The 20,028-nt window shown below is 42.5% G+C and overlaps 1 protein-coding gene across 4 annotated transcripts in view; it reads left to right on the top strand.

Annotated features, from left to right (window-relative positions):
• Positions 1-541: 541 nt before the first annotated feature.
• Positions 542-20,028, top strand: part of nr3c2 (nuclear receptor subfamily 3, group C, member 2) — a 72,726-nt gene continuing 53,239 nt past the window's right edge. Inside the window, exons 1-2 of one of the 4 annotated variants that reach the window (XM_047341839.1) lie at positions 542-856; positions 2,826-4,634. In XM_047341839.1, the coding sequence (XP_047197795.1) occupies positions 2,845-4,634 (1,790 nt within the window). In that variant the 5' untranslated portion in view covers positions 542-856; positions 2,826-2,844. Of the gene's footprint in view, positions 1,113-1,365; positions 1,817-1,860; positions 2,249-2,825; positions 4,635-20,028 lie in introns of those variants that run through there. The other 3 variants (XM_035167917.2, XM_047341838.1, XM_047341837.1) reach the window with 3 other exon arrangements.

Below are 20,028 nucleotides of genomic sequence, written 5' to 3'. Positions count from 1 at the left end.
TTGTTAGTGGTGTGAAGTGAAGTAGTTTATCTTAGTTTGACATGAACTAAAGTGACATCTCCTCTCAATACATTTACTTTTTGGGAATGGCAGTAGAAATATTGCTCCACCTGGTGGAGGCAGACGTTACAGTGGCAGGGCACCATCCTGGTTGATCTCACGGTGTTTTCAGGGGTCTACACGATCCTGCGTGTTGTTAGTTGTAAAGATACGATCCCCCCCCCCATCCCTTCACACAGACACACGCACACACACGCACACACACACACACACACACACCCTTATGCAACTTGCAAGGGGGACGACGTGTGCACGTGCCCCGCATGCAGGAGAGCTTGTCAGAAAGGGAAACCAAGTGAGATATTCGCAGGAGAAAGTTGCAGAAGATGTTTTATTCAGAGGCCGAGCAGAGTCTGAGACTTTTTTATTTATTTATTTTATTTTCGTGCCCTATTTCCAGACTGTACCTGCGCCCTGAGCCCCTCCCTCTGCCTCTACCTCCTCCCCCGCCCCCTTCCTGGGAGTTTGTGTTGCACTCGTTGCAGTGAGAAGAAGAAGAAGAAGAAGAAGAAGGGGTCCATGTGCACACGATGACGTCGCCCTGACTCCTGCGTCTCTTTCTTTTTTCTTTTTCCGTTTTTCAAAATCAGCACTTTTTTGTGTGTGTTTCATTTTTGTATTTCCCCCCCTCCCCCCGCCCGCCCGCCCGCCCCGCGGACAGTGATAATCCCGGAGAGCCGCGCGCTGTGCAGAATCCTGCGGCCATAATGTGAGATGATCCGCCGCTGTCGTCCGAGCCCGTCGCTGCCTGCTCGTCCTGTCAGGAGCAGCGGCTGCGCTGCCGAGGATTACACCGGTGATAATACGCAGCTAAGACTTCGCCTCCTCCTCCTCTTCCTCCTCTTCCTCCTCCCCGAGCTGTCAAACTGAAAACTATGAATTAGACTGACGCGTGTGTCTCCCTCCTGACATCCACTGACTTTTTTTTTTTTTTTTGTAATAATTTTTTTTTTGGGGCTCTGCGTGCTTTTTCCTCCTTCTCTCCTTGTCTGGAATACCGCTGCCCAGCAACACACACCCCCACCTGACAACTCTGAATGTCGCTATTAAAGGTAAGGAAGCGCCATGTGTGCCCAAACTGCGCGTCTTTATACGCGAAACTCCTCAGCGCACGGTCCCGGAGCTCGGTACTTTGCATCCTCCTCCGTGTCTATTTGCGGCGGAAGAGAAACGCGATAACTTTCAACCGGGATCGGCTCCACGGTCAAACTTTGTGCACACCGGGTTACGCACAAACAATAAATACGCACGACAGTTTTATTTAAAAAAACAAAACAAACGGTGAGATCTACATTTGTCTGCGCACCTGTGATGTGCGGAGAGATCCAGTGCGGCCAGTTTCTTTAAACAAAACACCACTTAAATCGTGTGTGTTCCCCCCCCACTGGTCACAAAACCGCAAATGCTTTGATTTGCAGCCAGAAAAAAATACTTCCAAACTGCAGCGTTATAGCTGTTTTTTTTTTTTTTAGTTTTTATATTCTGCGCAAACGCAAAATGGAGAGAGATGCGGAGAGGTGTCCAGACGGAGGCAGGGCAATCACGGCCGGAGCGCAGGAGGAACCGAGGTTTTCATATACCATCATGTTATATTGAAGCGTGTGCACGTATACAGGCCTGTGTGATATTTGACAGTGCGTAACTTTAACGCAGATGTCTCGGGAGGAGAAAAAAAAAACAACACAAACAGTGGGACGTGATCTGAAGAAGACGCCTCATCGCCACAATTGCTTCTGTCAACTGTGATAATTAGCGGGTGTGTATATGTTTTATCGCCCCTGCACATGCCGGGGGCTGCTCCAGCCGCTAAAACAATATTTCAACTTATGTCGCAGCTACGTTGTGGCTGCAAGAGCAATAACTATTGAGCGACAGCTGTCCGACCAATCCACGCGTGGCCTGGTGGAGCCTGCTGGATTTCTGGCTCGGCCGGCCAATGGGAGCGCGGCGGAGGTGGGAAGTTAACGCAACAACAAAACAAAAAAGAAAAAAAAAAAGTCGACGTCACGCAGATCCATTAACTCTTACGATGCGTTTTCCCCTCAAGTTGTCACTGTACGTCCCCTGTGGAGCAAGGAGCAGCAGCTTTACTTTGAGAGAGAGAGAGGAGATACTGTACTGGACTTTTTAAGAGAACTACTAATTTAACATTCTGGTGTCAGTTTTTTTTGTCTTGTATTCTTAAAAGGTAAGTCATCTGATTATCCAGATCATTTAAAAAATATGGTCAAAAGAAATATTTCTACTTCTTCACTCTGCCTTTTCTTCCTGCGACATTTCATTCAGAAGTTTTTGCATTGAAGCTTTGCCCGTGAAGTTGAAACGCTCAATTCACGCTGTCGTTTTAAAAATAGATTTTTATCTTCCCGATCATATAATTTAATCATACTCTGAAAAGAATGTTTACCAATGTGAAATACTTCAATTGGTAACACGCAAATAGTTTTCTTTTGAACTTGTGAATTGTGTTAACATAATGTAATAAAACTTAATTTAACTTTAACTTCAATTTAAACAACAAGAACTTGAGTCATTTGTGTTATTTAACAAGTTTGTACACAGTTTTCCTTTTTCAGTGCACATGAGACCTGCCTAAAGGCAAACAGCCTACATTAAATACACCTGCCACTAAACTTTATTATGTATATTATTGTCATTAATCCACTGTTGTTGTGTGCAGTTGAACCCTAAAAAATGTGAAACAACAGTATTGTGAACTTCTCTCATTCTTTTCTCTTTTTTTTTCACCTGCCTTATTTTACCAGGTGAATCAATGAGCCAGCAATGGAGACCAAAAGATACCAAAGTTTCTTTGATGGAAGCGACACAGAGAACAGATGGTCTCATGTCCCCGGCACCATGGAGTACTGCTGCAGCACAGAAGATTTGAGTCTGACCAGCACTGATATCCTGATGGACATAGTCAATGTCAGCTGCCCGGCTGGAGGTGCAGCCACCGACTGCAAAGACAACAACACAAAGAAGCAGGAGCAGCCAATGCTTCGGCTCGGCCAGAACCAGCCATTTGTTCTCCCACACTTCAACAACTCTCTCCACGCTCATAAGCAGGAAATGGACTCCAAGGAGCTTTCCAAGACTGTGGCTGAGTCCATGGGTCTGTATATGAATGCTGCCAGGGAGGCAGACTTTGCTTTCAGTCAGCATGGGGGCAGTACCAGCCCTGGGAAGATGTACCCAGTGTGTGGACGGCCTCTGGATGAGACCCAGAGTGGGACCACTAAGAGCCCCAAGATAAAGCCATTTGGTTTTCAGCAGTCCAACGCCACTCCCAGAGAGTGCAACACTGGGACTCCTGTTAGCTCAGCGTCCATGCTGGTCTCATCTCTGTCCTGCAGCCCCCAGACCCCCGGCTCCATCTCCAGCCCGGGGGGCAGCAACAACATGGTGTCATCAACCACCAGTCCTCCTACGTGCTTTGGAGCAGCGTGTTCATCCGTCGGTAGTCCTGTCAGCCAGACGTCTTGTGCTGCAACGCTGGCCAACATCAAGCGCAGGAATTCAGCCACATGTAGCCCAGTAGAGTCCACCACTGTGGGCTCACCACCACTCACCAGCCCACTTAATGTCATGAGGTCTCCCATGTCCAGCCCTCAGAGTATGAGCAGTGTGAGATCGCCTCCGTCCTGCAGCACTACGTGTAACATACGGTCGTCCGTCTCGAGCCCCACAGGTGGCAGCTGCACCAGCACTGCCAACAACTGCAACACAGCACGGCCTTCCATCTCCAGTCCAGCCAGCGGGAGCACTATGGCTGTCGGCAGCCCACAGAACCCCTCCTCCGGTGGGTTTCCCGTGTCCAGTCCTGCTGGTGGACTGGGTTTGGTACAGAACGACACCAACAGCCCAGAAGAAACATCTCTGACCAGAGACTCAGACTTCAAGAACTTTGAGTTCCCCAAAGTCGAGATGGTTGACGGAGAGGTGTTCAACGTGGGCCTGGACCAGATGGGCATGGTTAAGTACATTAAGAATGAGCCAGGAACTGACTTCAGGAGCATGTGCTTAGGTAGCTCTAAATGTAATGTGAGCAGCACACCCTTTATCACACAGATTAAGAATGAGCCAAACAAAAATGAGGGATGTATGAATCCACAGCCCTATGGCGAGCACTCACCTTCTCTTGGACTCTTCTCCGCGTCTGAGACCACCTATTTGTCCCTGAGGAATAACATTGACGAATACAGTCTTTCTGGTATCTTAGGACCCCCTGTCGCTATGAATGGGAACTATGAGCCCGATGTGTTCTCCAACAATGTCCTGTCTAAAGGGGTTAAGCAGGAGCCTACTGATGGCAGCTATTACCAAGAAAATAACAGCATGCCCACATCGGCCATTGTTGGAGTTAATTCCGGTGGACACTCATTCCATTACCAGATTGGAGCCCAAGGAACAATGTCTTTCACGCGGCATGATGTGAGGGACCAGTCCAACCCTTTGTTGAGCCTAATTTCGCCCGTAACGGCGTTAATGGAGTCGTGGAAATCTCGGCCAGGCATGTCGGGGCGAGGTGAAGGATACCCAGGTCAAAACTGCATCACAGACAACATGTCAAGGTAAGGACAATGAAGACGTCTCTATACAGTCTGACTCTCAGTGTATCTCCGCCAGATGTCCTGCTTAAAAAACGGGGATGTGTTTTATGAGTTGTGATAAGCGTGCAAGCTTAGCTTCACAAAGAGCAGCAGGTTTCACTTTTCCTGCATGTTTTTTTTTCTCTGTGAGTGTACCTGTAGAATATCCAGCAGCCTGCCTCTTCAGAGGATCGGATAAATGAAGGGGCCAGTTTGTTACAGTTAGACTCATATTGCAAAAGGGATTTAGGGCGTTTGCTCTGAGAAGTGCTAAATAATAACAACAGCAGAGCTTGGGAAAGGCAGCGGGATGCTGGCTGGGGGGGGAACAGGAATTAAAAGACGAGGCCCAGGTCATTGTTGTAGTAGCATGTGATCACAACATCATCTCTGCTCGCGCTGCCCTGTGTCCTACTGTAACACAGAGACAAAGTTTACCTCTTATCAGGGCCTTGTGTGTATGCACAGCAACACAATTAATTGCCCCGTAAGACCTTGTGTAACACAAATATCTGTTTTTATGGGCCCTGGGCCATTGGCAGCAACATAAATTATGAATGATTGATCACATGCTTTTGTTGCCAAACTGATTGAATAAACAGTTGCTTTTCGTGAGGGGGGGGGGCCTGAAACAAAACAAACAGGCCAAAAGGGAGAAAAATCTATAATAGCCGCCAATCTGGCGAAGTGCAACTTTGACACAGTTGTTGTGCTTCTAATGTATTCCGGTGTCCTAGTTGCATGTGAAGTTGAATTATTGTCAGCGTGATTAATAACGCTGAATATCAAAGCCATGATCTGAAGATACGTGTGCGCCAGTGTGTGTGTGTGTGTGCGTGTGTGTGTGTGTGCACTGTATTCACCCAACAGTGGGAGACGCTGCTGCTTGTTTACAGTAAATCAAAAGAAAGGTTTGTGGTCCTGTAATTTGGGTGTGATGTGATATTTATGTTTTTAAATAACAGCGGCTGTCTATTGGGGTTCTTCTGAAATACATTGCTATCATCTATTTATGCATGGGACGTCATAAATTCGCAGCTTTTATGAGCTGGAGCAAAGAAGCACTAAACAAAGTCATAAATGACTCCCTGCTTACTCGGCTTTGATAAGAGTCAGACGCTCGCTGTAAAAGAAGTACTGTACAGCACTATATTTGACATTGGCGGGACATTGGTTCTACGTTTGACTGTGTCTCGACCATGACAAGTCCAGACTGAGTTTGGGCAGTGATGTTGCGCAGCATCTTAAAATGGAGATTTATTAGATAAAAAAGTTTTCCTGATTGAATTTGTAGAAACCAACTTTGCTCTGACAGTGATTTCTTCAGCTCAGCTGTGTCAGACAGCGGGGAAATGTTCGGAGGAAGGTTGTGGGGAAAAAGGGCATATTCACACAGCTCATCAACTGACAGCTTATTTACTGTAGCACAAAAATGCAAAGCAAAAGACAACCGTCCTCATGGTGTTTCAGTCAATCTAAACATGTTCTTGAGCCAATCTGTGTATTTTTCTTCTTCTGAATCTCACCCAGATTTGACCTAATTATCTTATCATCAGTCATTTATTGTGTCTTCTGCATTTGACATATTAATTTTAGGTTTATGTGTACGGTACACACTCTTCTAGACAGTAGATACTGTGTGTGTGCATGTGTGTGTGTGCATGTGTGTGCTATAACAAGGCTTGCAGCTCTGAGGAGACTGATACAGCCCGTTACCTTGGAGGCGACCCATATGGCAGGAGCCAAAGCGATGTTGACGGGATCACTGCCACCTTGGTCCTAATGAGATCCAGCTTAGCCCTAATGTCAGACAGGATGACAGTAAGAGATGGGCCACATGGCAGGCAGCCAGGCTGGCAGAGCAGCAGACAGGCACAAACACACATATAAATACATACAGTACATACAATTAATCCACACACACACACAGATGTAGACATGCAGGGATGTCTTAGCTCGAATGTAGGAATGTAACATTTTTGTAGAGGTTGCTGCCCACTTAGAGTGTCCAGTTACACCTGTACTATTGTATTGATTGACAGCTATACTTAGACATAAACATAAACTTATTGTATCCTGCCTGAAATCTGAAAGTGCCCTGCAGGAGATCTTTGATCGTGTCGAGCTTTGGGCCAACTGCACGGTGCCCTGGCCCAATATCTCATGTGCAAAAAAAAGAAAAGAATTACGTAACCAAAACCATTAAAAAGCACAACCAAAAACTCTTTGATCCACTGGAGCCTTGGATGACAGAGAGTAAAATCCCATGGCTCCTTTTTTCCCTTTCACTTTGGTTTCCTCTGTAAATGGTTTTAATTAAAAGTGGCTGCTCATCTGAGCAGTCTGGATTATTTTGTGCAAAACCGTTTTGACTCTGATTTACAAGAAAGGAAAAAGAAGTAAAAATAAAGAGTCGTTCCAACCAGAATTGCGCTGTTTATTTATTTGACCTTATTGTTTATTTAAACCAGGCGGCCAGGATGGTGCACTGTAAAAGTCAGTCTTGTTTTATTTTCAAAACAAAAAAGTTGAATGCCTATATTTGATATCTTGACACTGTAAGTCCCTCATAGAAGAAATCTAATTTGTATGAAATATATAAATGTGGATATTATTATAAAATGACCTACATTAGTGAGCTGGATTATATTTGCTTTCTGCCTAAACCTCCAAATCTCTTTTCATCCTATTTAGGGCATTTTTTCTGCTGGTTTTCAAAGTACTGTTTCACCAAATAGAATTAATCTAAAACTTTTCAGTCCTCTGACCTCTTAATTTCATAATCTAACAAATACTAGAAGCCAACGATGTAGTTTTTTCATTTAGGTACGGTCTCATTAAAAATGTGAACCTTTCCTATAGCCAGCGCAAAAGTAATATATTCCTATAGACGAGCATTTTCCTCGCTTTAAACCTGCAGCCAGTTTCTATAGATGGACAGAATTGCCGTCGACTCATGAGGAAGCACCAGATTTAAGCGGGGAGAAGGCTTTTGCACTGGACTCTGGCCAACTCTCAATGTTCTGCAGAGGGATGAAAAGGCATACTCCTGAGAGCACACTAATAAGGCTGTAATTGTATGTTCCTCCACTAAATTAATGGATGGAAATGATTTGATTAATTCAGACACTGCTGGATACTAATATCCAATTAAATCCCAACACCAGGCATGCACAGGGGCTCCTGGTGCATTATGGGCTCCTGACTGTATGAGGCGGGCAGCTGCTTGTCTGGGTTGTTAAAAAGGATGTTACAGGTGAAGGTGTTGGGGAATGGTTGTGTGTCTCCTCTGTCTATGCATTAATTGGTGCGTTCTCCTGTGCACGGTCAAGTATTTAATTGACTGTAAAAATCCAATGAAGAATACAATTATTTAATTCTGCTTAGTTTTTTAACTTCAGCTCGAATGCTGATACAAACTTGCAGGTTTGTGTTTTCTACCATTAGTGTAAAAAATATTCAGGGAGCCATCATGTCAGATTTTGTAGTGACATTCACAAAGAAATTAGAATTGACTTTCATTAGAAAACACATATTACGTCGATAATTTCACCATCACTTTGCTTTTAATAAGATGTTTTGATCATAAATCCAAACTGTCAGGCCGTTTTAGAATGAATACATCATGTTTTCCACTGAAAGATAATTGATCGGCCAGTGAAGGATGCTGGGAAAGGTTTTTCTCAGCAAACAATTGCACTAAAGTGTATAAGTGTATAGCACAGCACATAACATCAGAGAACCTCTCCTGTACGATTGTGTGACATTAGAACGTTTTAATTGGGATGAAAAAGGTCAATATAAAGACAGGTAATAAAATTGTACCCTTGTCCTAGATTCAATAACTGTATCAAAGTTGAATATTTTTCAGGTTATGCATATTTCATGTGCACTGAAATATACTGAGATGTACTGTGGAGTACTCCACTTTGGAGTCTATGTATGGGGGTCTCAACTTTATGCAGCACCATCCATGCAGCTCAAACTGCTTTGGAAAAATACATTTACATTTAAGATATGAAGACATAGAATATACATAGAAATCGTTGTAGAAAATGTATGGAAATTAAAATGGAAATAAAACCCAATTAGTAAAAAGTGGGATAAGAGTGAGTGAATAATAGTGATTATTTGAGTTTAAGATGGCATTTATATGAAGTTAAAAACTGCAAATACATTATTATAAAACAAAGAAAAAAGTAGTGCATGACATTAAACTCATAATTAAGAATAATTCAACAATACAAATCAGTGAGATACAACTAGTATGACAACTGAGACATTTTGTTCTAAACCAACCTCCCCTCTTAAAAATCGACATAATTGAAATTATTCTGATATCTTTCTCAATATTTCCCCTATTTTGTGAATTGGTATGAATAAATATTCATAGCAGAATATGACAACTAATGTCTACTGGAAAAAAAATCTAAATGAATAAAACACCTGAATGGAAAATGAAAATAATATTAACACAGCCCGTGAGATTCCAGTTCTTTTTATCTTCTGGGCAGCCCATCACTTGTTGGTGTGGGCGGATCAGAGGCCATGTAAAGCAAGAGCGGAGAAGAGGATTCAAGGTTTGAGAAGCAAGAGTGAAATCTTACTTCCTAAAACAAAAAAAACAAAAAATGAAGATGAAAGCTCTTTGTGAGGCATTTTATATTTTGACTGCAAAGTAAAAAAACCTGTAAAGAGGAGCATTTATCGAGAGGAGGTTTCCAGGCTCGTTGGCTGCATGAGGCTAAACGGGGGAAACATCCTCCAAATGTTGGTTACAGGGAGTTAGTAAACCGTTAAGTGTTTAGAGCTTGATTTTCAGTAGATTGAGTTGTAGCTTAGTTTCGAGGCTCCATTGTGATTAGATTTTTAGATTTTTTTGCTGGCTTTGGCTGCATGGCTGACAAATCGACATTAATTGGTTGATAATCGTGGTGCTTGTTATTTGTTTTTCTTACCTTTCACGAGAAAGAGATTCTAGAATTACTACACGTCTTCCCACCTGTCAAGTTGTAGTTCACATCCATGTCCAGTGTCTCCCGCAGAATAAGATCCTTGTAGCCAGTAACTGAATAATATATACAGCCCTATATCTTGTGTTTGCTGTCAATCTCAGCTGTTGCTTCTGCCCGACCTGGCTCTCCCACAGCAGCGTGTTGGCTGCAGTCCTCCTCCTCTTCCTCTTCTAGGTCTTAGCTACAGATATCTCTACCTGACCCTCTCTGTTTCTGCCACAGCAGCAAAAGATGAAGCCTGGATATGTACATACAAAAAAAATTCATTGGATAAAATCACACTGTTTGGAATTGTTCAGTTTTCCCACGTGAGTTTAGTTTTCTTAGTGACCTGATTTGGACTGCCTTCATGCTTCCCCAGAATTAGAACTTTCGAATCTATGTAAATATTTTTCATTATTCATCTGTCAGAGATAAAGAATTAACGTTATCTACTCGCGAGAAGATAGATATTGTGCAGTGGCTATGCTAGCTGTCCTCTCGGAAAAGCTAACAATAATCCTTCCTGCTGTGCATGATCGGTTTTGATTCTGAGTGTCCAACTATTCATATATGAGGTGTCGGGAAGACGCGATTATAATGAAAGATAAACAACCTGAGCTGCGGAACTTGAGTATCCCCCTTCTGGCTGTGAAAGGAATTACACAAACACTGTTTACAGATATAGTTACTAAAATACAGAAACATTTCCACGGTTCCAACAGAATAAATCTAAAAACTACATATTATTCCTCAAATAGTTTACAAATACAAACCTTGAGCGTACTTATATACATACACCAGAATACATTTGAAGAAATTCCCCCAAGGCATTCCTGAGATGTTACATTTCCGAGAAAGCAATATGAAATAATAATGCAGCAATAAAAACATTTTAAATACAGAGCAGGAGGAAATTAAAAAGATCTGATCTAAATGTCCAGTAACGTGATGTTAAAAGGTAAAGCCATGTGGGCACATGAATGGACGTTTGTTTTACCTTGTGCTACGAGAGCGTAGGAGCAAAACCGCCTGCAGTGGCTGTAATCTTTTTAAAAGAACCAGGATGATACAGCGTGGCACAACGATCGGATGCTTTTGTTGCACAGGAGGAGAAACCCTGCAAAAGTCTCCACTCTGCCTCTCCCACGCAGAGCCGTGCACGCACACACACACACACACACACACACACACACACACGCGTGTGCACAAGCGCACAACACCTCCGCCATGGCCGCCAACAACAACAACAGCACACATTCTAGGCCAGACTTGACACCCCAATAAAAGTGTGGTTACTGCTGGCCGGGGCTCCTGGGATCTGAATGCTTGTCTTGTCCTCATTTGAACCTCTTCCTGAAACACAGTCTGGTGACAGAGGGCCAGATTTCCGCTAGGCCGCGCCTGGAGTTGGAGATCTACTCTCAATTACCTACCGCTGACATTCCCTTCTGTTGTTGAGGTCATTACCAAACTGCATAAAGGAGGCGGAAACTGAATACCAGAGCTGCAACAAAGCATAGTGGATGCTTCTTTGTGGCGATGAATGCCCTGATTTTTTATAGCGTGCTGCTTTGTGAGGTACTGTAGCTGAATGGCGGTCTTTTGTGGACGGACTACTCTGTTTACCTAACAGGCAAGAAGTCTTGAACATCTCACACAAGTGGTTCGAAAAGATCCCATGAGTCATGATGCTCGTTGGTCGCTTTTTGTGCCGAGGAGAACCCGAATGAAACGCACCGTCATCCGAGAGGATACAGCAGCACGCCGGGATCAATAATATACAGTAGAGTGATTACACGGAAACATGTGCACATTAAATCACAAATTACAAAGATTAACTAGTCATAAGAGCCTATTTCCACTGTCATAAATTCAAAAAAGGATTGTTTGTTGGGCTAAACACAGGCGGATGTCTAATTCATTGGGTGGATATTATTCATTCAGAGCTATAAAAAGCAACAAGATCTATATTTCAGTTTTGGTGGAGAGGATGCAGAGAGAAAGTACTGTATCTCCATCCACACACCCGGCTCGTGATTGTTTTCCTCCGGTATCCTGATACATTTGACCGAGCAAACAAGGCACGGCTCTATCCTTCATGTTTAATTAGAGTTTGCCAAAGTATTCATGCCAAAGTGCTTACATTTAAAAACCCACTGTTTGTCTTGTCAATGCCTCCGTGGAAACGGACGCCATAAAGGAAGACACTTGGAAAAGAAATGTAAATTTTTTTCTGCTTGAAAGGTTCCCCCGAAGTAGGTCATACATATTTGGCTCAACTGAAATGAAGGGTGTGTGTTTGTGTGTCACTCTGGACCCTTTTACATAACAAACACACACACACACACACACACTGCAAATCCATGCAACACTGAGCCTGCGATTCAGAAAATTGCTGCCGCCCACAGTGACTTTAAACTTCAATAACTTAACGTTTTTAACTTAATTCGTGGCACAAGTGACCAAACAGCGGAGTAAACAGTGAGAAATGAGCCGTGTCGCGAATGGAACAACTATGAAGTCTGAACTCTTTATAGGTTTTCTAAACGGTTTGGAGCCTTTTAACGCACTGACTCTCATAATTATTATTTCCGCGATGTCCCTTTTTTCAGTAAATGCATCTATTTGCTCTGCTGCCGTGTTTAATTATTCGGTCCAATTATAAGATAGGTTCATCTAAATTGGGTATGCCTTTAAAAGAACACTCGATTCAATAGTATTTGAAGCACTAAAACTCTGATTATATGTTCCAACGTACACACTGTGGGTAAAATTGTCCATATTAATGTGTAATGTCACATGTGTCTGACACTACATTACATATACAATAAGTACATATCCCAGAAATATACATCACTCATCTTTTAGCTTTTAAAATGTTGTAATAAATAATATGTATAGTAACTTTTTGGGCAACTATGTCACTGATCTAGAGAAAGCGTGTTCACTAGGTGTCTCCTCGGCTCTGGATGCTGTGGGGAGAAAATAAATGATCTTTGTCAAGCAGTCAGTCAAATCCATAAAACACGTTCCTATGGAATCCCTGTGATTTAGGATATGGCTTCTACAAGCACACAAATCATGTATGTAGCTCCGTGGCAGCCCGTGACACACTGACCCAGCAGGTAAAAGGAGGCCCCCAAGGATCAAGTGGCGAGTCGAAAGAAAAAAGACACCATCACTGTATATCGCACCGAACCTGTAGGAGGAGATCGCTCTGGTTGCCTGACGCTGCAAAAGGGGTAAACTTGTTTGGCAGGAAACGCAATATGTTTTCTGTTTGCTGGAAAAAGAAACAAGAAATTCATAGTTGAAGGGGGATAAGAAAGGGTCAGCATTCTCAAGTTACACTCACACACACACTGACACATACACACACACACAAACACAAACACAAAACACTTGTTTCTGCGTTACCTCAGGTTGTGTCTGGTCGTGCAAATAGTTTTGGTTTCAATTGTCTAGCTTTTTGAAATGTCTGTCTTCTTAACAATGGAGGTGGATGGAATGTTACTTGTGGGGCTTAGGGGTAGAACAGATGTCTCCATTGCTCTGAACAATCATTGTGAACAGTTTTCAATGAAAATTCTTTATAGGCCCTATAAAAAAAAAACTATTGGCAGCATCTTTTGAGGATTAGCAACAGTGAAATTCCATTCACCTACAATGTGTTAGTGAGAAATATCAAAGACTTCCTGAAAAACCTTTTTAGGTACCAAACAAAATCCAACTGTTGTATTGAAAATTGTCAAGTACTCAGATCTGAGACTGGTACTACAGATTTAAGTAAAAAAAGAGAGATTTTTCTCTTCCTGATTATTAAACTGATTCCAGTGCATTTAAATATCTGTTCTTCTAATCCTGTGTGGAAGTAATGATTTATTTTATTGTTGTTTGGCCAACCTCAGGTTAAATCCTGTGAAATACAAAAACATACATAAAATGTTGTCCTGGAACTTCTTTTACTATCCAGTTTGACAATCAAACCACAAAAAGAACACAAATAAATAAATCTAGCAATATACAATAATTATTTCTTAGCTCAAAACTTAAGTCTTGCATACGGTACACGTCGGCGTTTTACGAATTGAATGGGTTCTTACTGCATCCTTCCACCAAGTTTGTTTTTTGTGTAATCCTGTTACCTGACAAACAAACAAACAAACAAACAAACAGGGGTGACCACAAACCCTCCTCAGTGGAGGTAATTAGCCCGTTTCAGCAGAAAGACACTGACTTTTGATGGGTCACTGTAGTGGCATCACCTCAGCACTGTCTGCAGTTCTGGGAAATGCACGAGCAAACAGTCTGTGTCGGAAAGGGAGAAAGTCTGGGGCTTCTTTTATTTTGTAGACTGTCACAAAGGAGCTTTGTGCCGGACCTTGGAGGAAAATCGAAAAATCGAATGCACCAATATGCTGTAATATTAGCCTGTGAGCAGAGGAGGGGACGAGCACATTCATACCTCGATTCATTTGTTGTGTCGAGCCACACACGAAGAGATGATCTCAGAGTTAGTTAATGAAGGATGGCGAGAAAAGATAATGTAGGTTAAGATTAAGGTTAATCATGTGTCATTGTCTCTCAGCACCTCAATTATCTTACTTTTCAAATCAACCAGATGTCATAACTTAATGCTTCGGTCTATAAATGGTCACACGACATTGTCAGTGTAATGACATGTTGCTTCAACATTATGCCGAATGTAAGCCTGCTCTCCCAAGAACATTACATCCTGCTGACCTAGATTCCTGCCTGATTAACTTCTGCATTAATTGGGTTGATTCACCTCGATAGATCTCGTGCCAACTGCGGTGAGAAGACATGGCTGGAGGTTGGGCCTCCTCCCCGGGGGCTTCACTGTCGTAGTACAACACCTCAGCCAACTTACATCAGCCCGGATCTACGTCTCAATCTGCAAACTAAACTCCTGGTTGTTCTTATCCAACACCATTGTCCCCTCAGTGTTCTATCAATTTGAGGCCTGACACCATGAAGTGTATGGATATGATGATGTTTCAACCACGATTAAAACCACAGACCTGAAGCAACGTCCTGGCCTGTGAACTGTCGCAATCTTTATCGTTTATATTTATTGTTGATGTATATGACTCCGGTGTAGTGGGCATATTAAAATTACATAGTTTTTGCTAGCGTTCGTTTTTTTGTGTTTGGATTCACCTCGAAATTTGGTGGAAGGATGCAGTATAGGTCAGGGAAGAATCTCTTTTTTTACGTTTTCACCAATTTCCTTGGGAATAAGTCAAAGAACTAGATGAAATGAATCAGCCATTAGACAACTGGTATCTATGAGTGTGTACAATTTGTCGCGGCTTGATTGGATTGAAGGGGACAGTCGGGCCTTGGCAGCAGTCTGTGCTCTGCTGAGTGCAGATCTAGTTTTTGTTAAACCTGGTTTTGGGAAGTTTGGTTTTTGCAGCCTGAGAGGAGGAGAAGCACCCCCCCCCCTCCGCACCTCGTTTCCCCTGAGTTGGTGGGAATGTGGCTGACGGGCCTTAAGATCTTCCTCCATTCCACTGCAATTACAGTCACTCGCTCAAGTTTCAGGGACGGGCGCCTCGTGGTATAATCTGGCTCACCAGGAGGAAGTTCCTGATTCAGGTGTGATGCCAACATGCTTGAGTGGATGGGTTGACAGTCGGGGTCTAATTGGTAGTGATGACCTACTTATGCATATAACCCACATTGCATTGGTTCACCTTGGTGGTGACGTAGGAATACAGTGACTTTATTATCCACACGGATGCACATGGAGATCCCATTCATTAGTAATATGTCCGTATTACATGAGACACATGACTACACCTCAGTGCATCTCTTTAAACAGTTAACATTTTACCAGGGATTTCCAGTGTTTGAACTCCGTTAATGGTTAAAATTGTTTATCTGCCTGTTGAGGAGGTTGTTTGCTGAATATGCAACATAGAACATAAAACTTCAGTTTGACTTTCTAATTGTTCTGAATTCAGTTCATTATTTATTTTTAGACTCAATAATTGATGCATATGTGACAGCAGGAACATTAACAACGTCAATGGTAAGGTGTTGCGTTTAGTGCCCCAGCTAATTCGCACCCATCGTCCCGTCACATTTAAAGATTATAATTAATTCATGCTTGGCAGTAAGAAAATCTTTGATTGACATCAGACAGGTACCAACCTCATTAGATGAAGTCTTAACCAGGAAATGATTCTCATGAGATATGTCGCGGACTTAACTGGGACATCTTTATCTGGTCTGTCATAGGTATGTGGGGCCAGCAGTCAGTGTAATACTGTAGTTTTACAACGAAAAATACATCTTTAAAGGTACAAGAATTTGTATTTTTTAAAAATTAATTATGGATCTAAAAGACTTTGCAATGAGAAAGAGGAGTTATCAGCAGACTCTGCAGTTCCTCTGAGCTCTACATGGCGTTTTAGCGTCTTTCAGATCATAGTTTCGGCCTCATGACTAGTAATTTTATTATTTTTGTCAAAGAGTATAATCGGCTCCACTGTTGTCAGATACGAGCATTACCAGCAGCGCACTGGGTGTTTTGGATCGTCGTCGTCATGGTAACATTAACAAACACATGCTAAACATTGTAGTACGATCGTGTGAGGCCAACCTCAACTAACTTCCTCCTTTGATTCCACCATTATTACAAACACGCGATTGAATAATTTCAGTGTAATAGTCGAGGGATTAAAATAGGTCTTTCTGTGAGGATTACAGTATCAGCAGGTGCAGCAGGTGCAGCAGGATGGCAGCGCCGTCGCTGCCCCATATATTGAAATGTTCCGTGTCACTAGTTCACTAAGTGTCTCGTACTGAAAGTATCCGTCGTATATACCGTAGAGGTCCCATTTTGTCGTCATCTTGTTCTCTTGGCCGTGGCATTAGTTATTAAAGGTCCCATCTGTGGGTTGTATTAGACAAGCTCTGCTGACAACATGGCATTTCTTCCATCCTCTGTGAACAAAGCTGCATGCTCATTTCATGCAATATGAATTAAGGGCCAAATACTCTCGAGTGTTGGAAGAGGGATTTCCCTTTGGTGATTACACTGGAGGGGCTATTAGACTAAGAGTATAGAAGAGCAGTCGCTGAAAATAAACTAATCGTGATTGATTCATGTATTTTAGAGGGCTGCACACTGCAAGCTTCTAGTCACACAATTCTTAGAGAGAGTGGGATTAAACCTTTAAAAGAATCACGGAAAAAGACCGTAACGTCAAAAGCTTCAGGAATATTTGAGAAAGTGGATTTTGTGTGAAGAAAATTGACCTTGAATTAGCAGTTGCACTAGTGATCTGCTAAGAGATTGTGGCATTGGATGGGATGGACTTTGCTTTTGTGTGTTTGCCAAAGAGCTAATCAGTGTTTTGGTTCTGACCAGCCAGGAAGCAGCCACAATTTAAGACTGGTCCTTGAGTAAGTGTCTCTACTTGGAAGGTTTTGGCATCTACAGTCTTACTTCTTTGGGTATAAATACTCACATACTTACTGATATAACTGAACCCTTTGAAAGTGACCTGGTTACTTTAGCTTCTATTTACAGGTGACGTTTGCCACATTTACCTTTCAGAGGTTAAGTTAACATTGTTCCTAATTTATTGATTAAAATTGTTCTCTTTAGAAATGTCTACAACACTTTCCAAACAAGTCCTCACTGGCCATTGTGCAGCAGAATTGCTTTAGTTTAATCGTAGGAGGCTACAGTTGTTAAATTATAATTATTGTGCAATATCTCTGCAATCTTCTACTAAAAATCTCAGAGGACTTAAATCGGCTGTGCCCCAGTTCATCGGCGGTGCTGTAAGTGTGAGGAAGGAGGTGCATCTTCACTTCTTCACCTGGCGATGCCCACACAATTTACGCACTCCCTATAGGTGAAATGCAACAGAAAAACGCTGAGTCAAATGCTCAGTCTACTGCATCACATTTCACACGCGACCCCCTGCCCACCCCCACACCCCACCCCCCACCCCGCGACAGATTAATGGGGTTGAAAATGAGAGCGTGTCACATGTGCCGACGCAATGGGAGAGACAGTGGTCTCAGCAGAGCTGTAGCCCGGAGGCCCGGCCGCTGTACAAGCTGCTGTATGTGCTCTCTCATCATGACGCACCGTCCTGCTGGTAATAGATGCGAATAAATATTCACTTTATGGTCCAAGCTCACTATGAAGGAGCTTTTTTATGAGGACTGACAGCTGTTTGCAGGAATATTCAAAGGCACAAACACTTGTGAAGATAAACCACTGGTTTCTGTACAGATCGTCACCTTTGTGAAATGTAGAGCAGTTTGCGTCGAACATATTCGAATCATTTTTATTTCTGTTGGTAAACCTCTTATCTTCTATTGAGCTGCATCACGGTAAACTTGTCTCCTCGACATCCGTGCCAAACGTTTCATTGTGGTGTTTGTGTAAAGCTTACAGTCCTCCTGCTGCCTAGTTTACATCAACACGCAGACCGACACGGATTTCAAAGGTTTAGATCCTCGTTTGTCTGATGTATGCTCAAGAGTGGTCAGACAGAATTTCACAAATACTACGTCCACACAACAGTTTCTGTCCCGTCTTTTCTGTCTCGTGGTATTTAACAAACATCTGTGGGCTGCGTGATTTAGTTATTCCCCCTCAGTTGGCTTCCTTTTGGCTTTTCGGTTCCCTTTGGGGTGCACACACTACACACACATGCGTCCACTCTTGTGCGCAACCATAGCTGCTTTGTGTACATGTTGATCTTTCACTTGTCTATTTACTGTATTTTAGATAGAGGTGAGTACAGTACACAACTAAACTGTGCACCCCTGAATAATATCACTATAATGTTAAGTAATTATAAATCCTGATTTTATATATCTGCACTAAACGGGCTAAACCTATAACTTTTGTGAGGTTGTACCTAAAATGACTACAAAGCTGTTATAATATTTGTGTCTTAAACAATGATTTTATTTGGAAGAAACATGGAAAATAAATGTTCACACAAAATTACAGTAAAACCGAGAACTAAGCGTCTCTTGGTCCGAGGGCTCAGAACTCCACTGTTCATGACAACAGATTTCTTTTTTTAGATGGCTTCGATCTATTTTGAGATGGGTAATGATACAGGACAGACACTGAAGGACATTCAAACCTGTCAACTCGTCTTTCTTCACACCTCATTGGTTAGGGGGAAGATGGCATTGATGAAAGGTCGCGGGGTGGCTCTGATTAAAAGAGAATATATTCAGCTAATCCACACAGCCAGTGCAGTGCCGGGTGGCTCCTGCTCGCAACTTATCGATGGATCGGGTAATTGATCTGATCTGTCCTCGCAGAGCGTGGAGCTGCCGCCAGCGTCTGTTAACCCTGCAGTGTATGCAAATCAGGTTAGGCTCTCCACAGACACAAGCGTGCCAAGAGGAGATTCATGTTTATCAGTTTTATGAAGTTGTGTTGACACTGTCACCACACCTCCACAGGTGTGTTGACCTAGTTATTGAGGCGGAATAATGACAAAGAATAAAGAATTCCCTTGTTCCTTTGTTTCGGTGCTCGATAAGCATTTCATTCAACATTGAAAGTGCGTATGACGGTTGTAGAGGCCAATAAATATCAGACAACATAATAATTTCATCATTTCTGTTTTATATCACTACGATCAAATTATGAGCTAGTTTAACTTGAGATTGTGGTGGAAAATATTCTTGTCAGTTTAGTTTTTGCCTGTTTCTAACCATGATACTGATCCATTTCCCTACAATGCAACGGCTAATTTAGTTTGCTAATGTTTCTCGCCCCTATAAAGTGACATTACAGCGGGTGTGACTGTGAGAAAGGACATGCAAAGCAAGCGGAAAGTTTTGAATGACGGCATAACATCACCTTGCAAACGCATGACACAGTATACATGCAACAAATCCCCGAAATCCTCACTTAAGATTACAAAAATGCTCGAGCAGAGTTTATGTTCCGAGGCGTAAGCAATGATAGAATTATGTGTGTCCTTGACAAACAAAGTACTGTGAATGTAGATCTGTTTCTTGGAGCTACTGCAACCAAAGGATTGTGCCACATGATAAAATGATGGAAGACTCTTTCTTTGGAACTGCTGTGGTGCAGTATTTATTTTACAGTGTCTCTCATTCACTTGAAATGGTCAGATTCAGCGTATAAAGGCAGCATTGTAAAGTATAGAATTCTACAGTAAAAGTATCTATATGCACACCACTTAAATAGGGTGTCATTGTCATGTTGAACTGAGGCATTACGTAAAAACAAAGCACTGAAGTCCTTCTGAGAATCTTGAGTTACACAGTAAAAATAAAATAAAAGGGAAAGAGACAAGCGAGGCAGAGACGGATAAAGAGCTGCACAGCGGATG

Source organism: Hippoglossus stenolepis, chromosome 2, assembly GCF_022539355.2.
Source record: "Hippoglossus stenolepis isolate QCI-W04-F060 chromosome 2, HSTE1.2, whole genome shotgun sequence".
NCBI lineage: Eukaryota > Metazoa > Chordata > Actinopteri > Pleuronectiformes > Pleuronectidae > Hippoglossus > Hippoglossus stenolepis.
The sequence above is the reverse complement of the archived record's forward strand: the minus strand, read 5'-3'. Positions and strand labels throughout refer to the sequence as shown.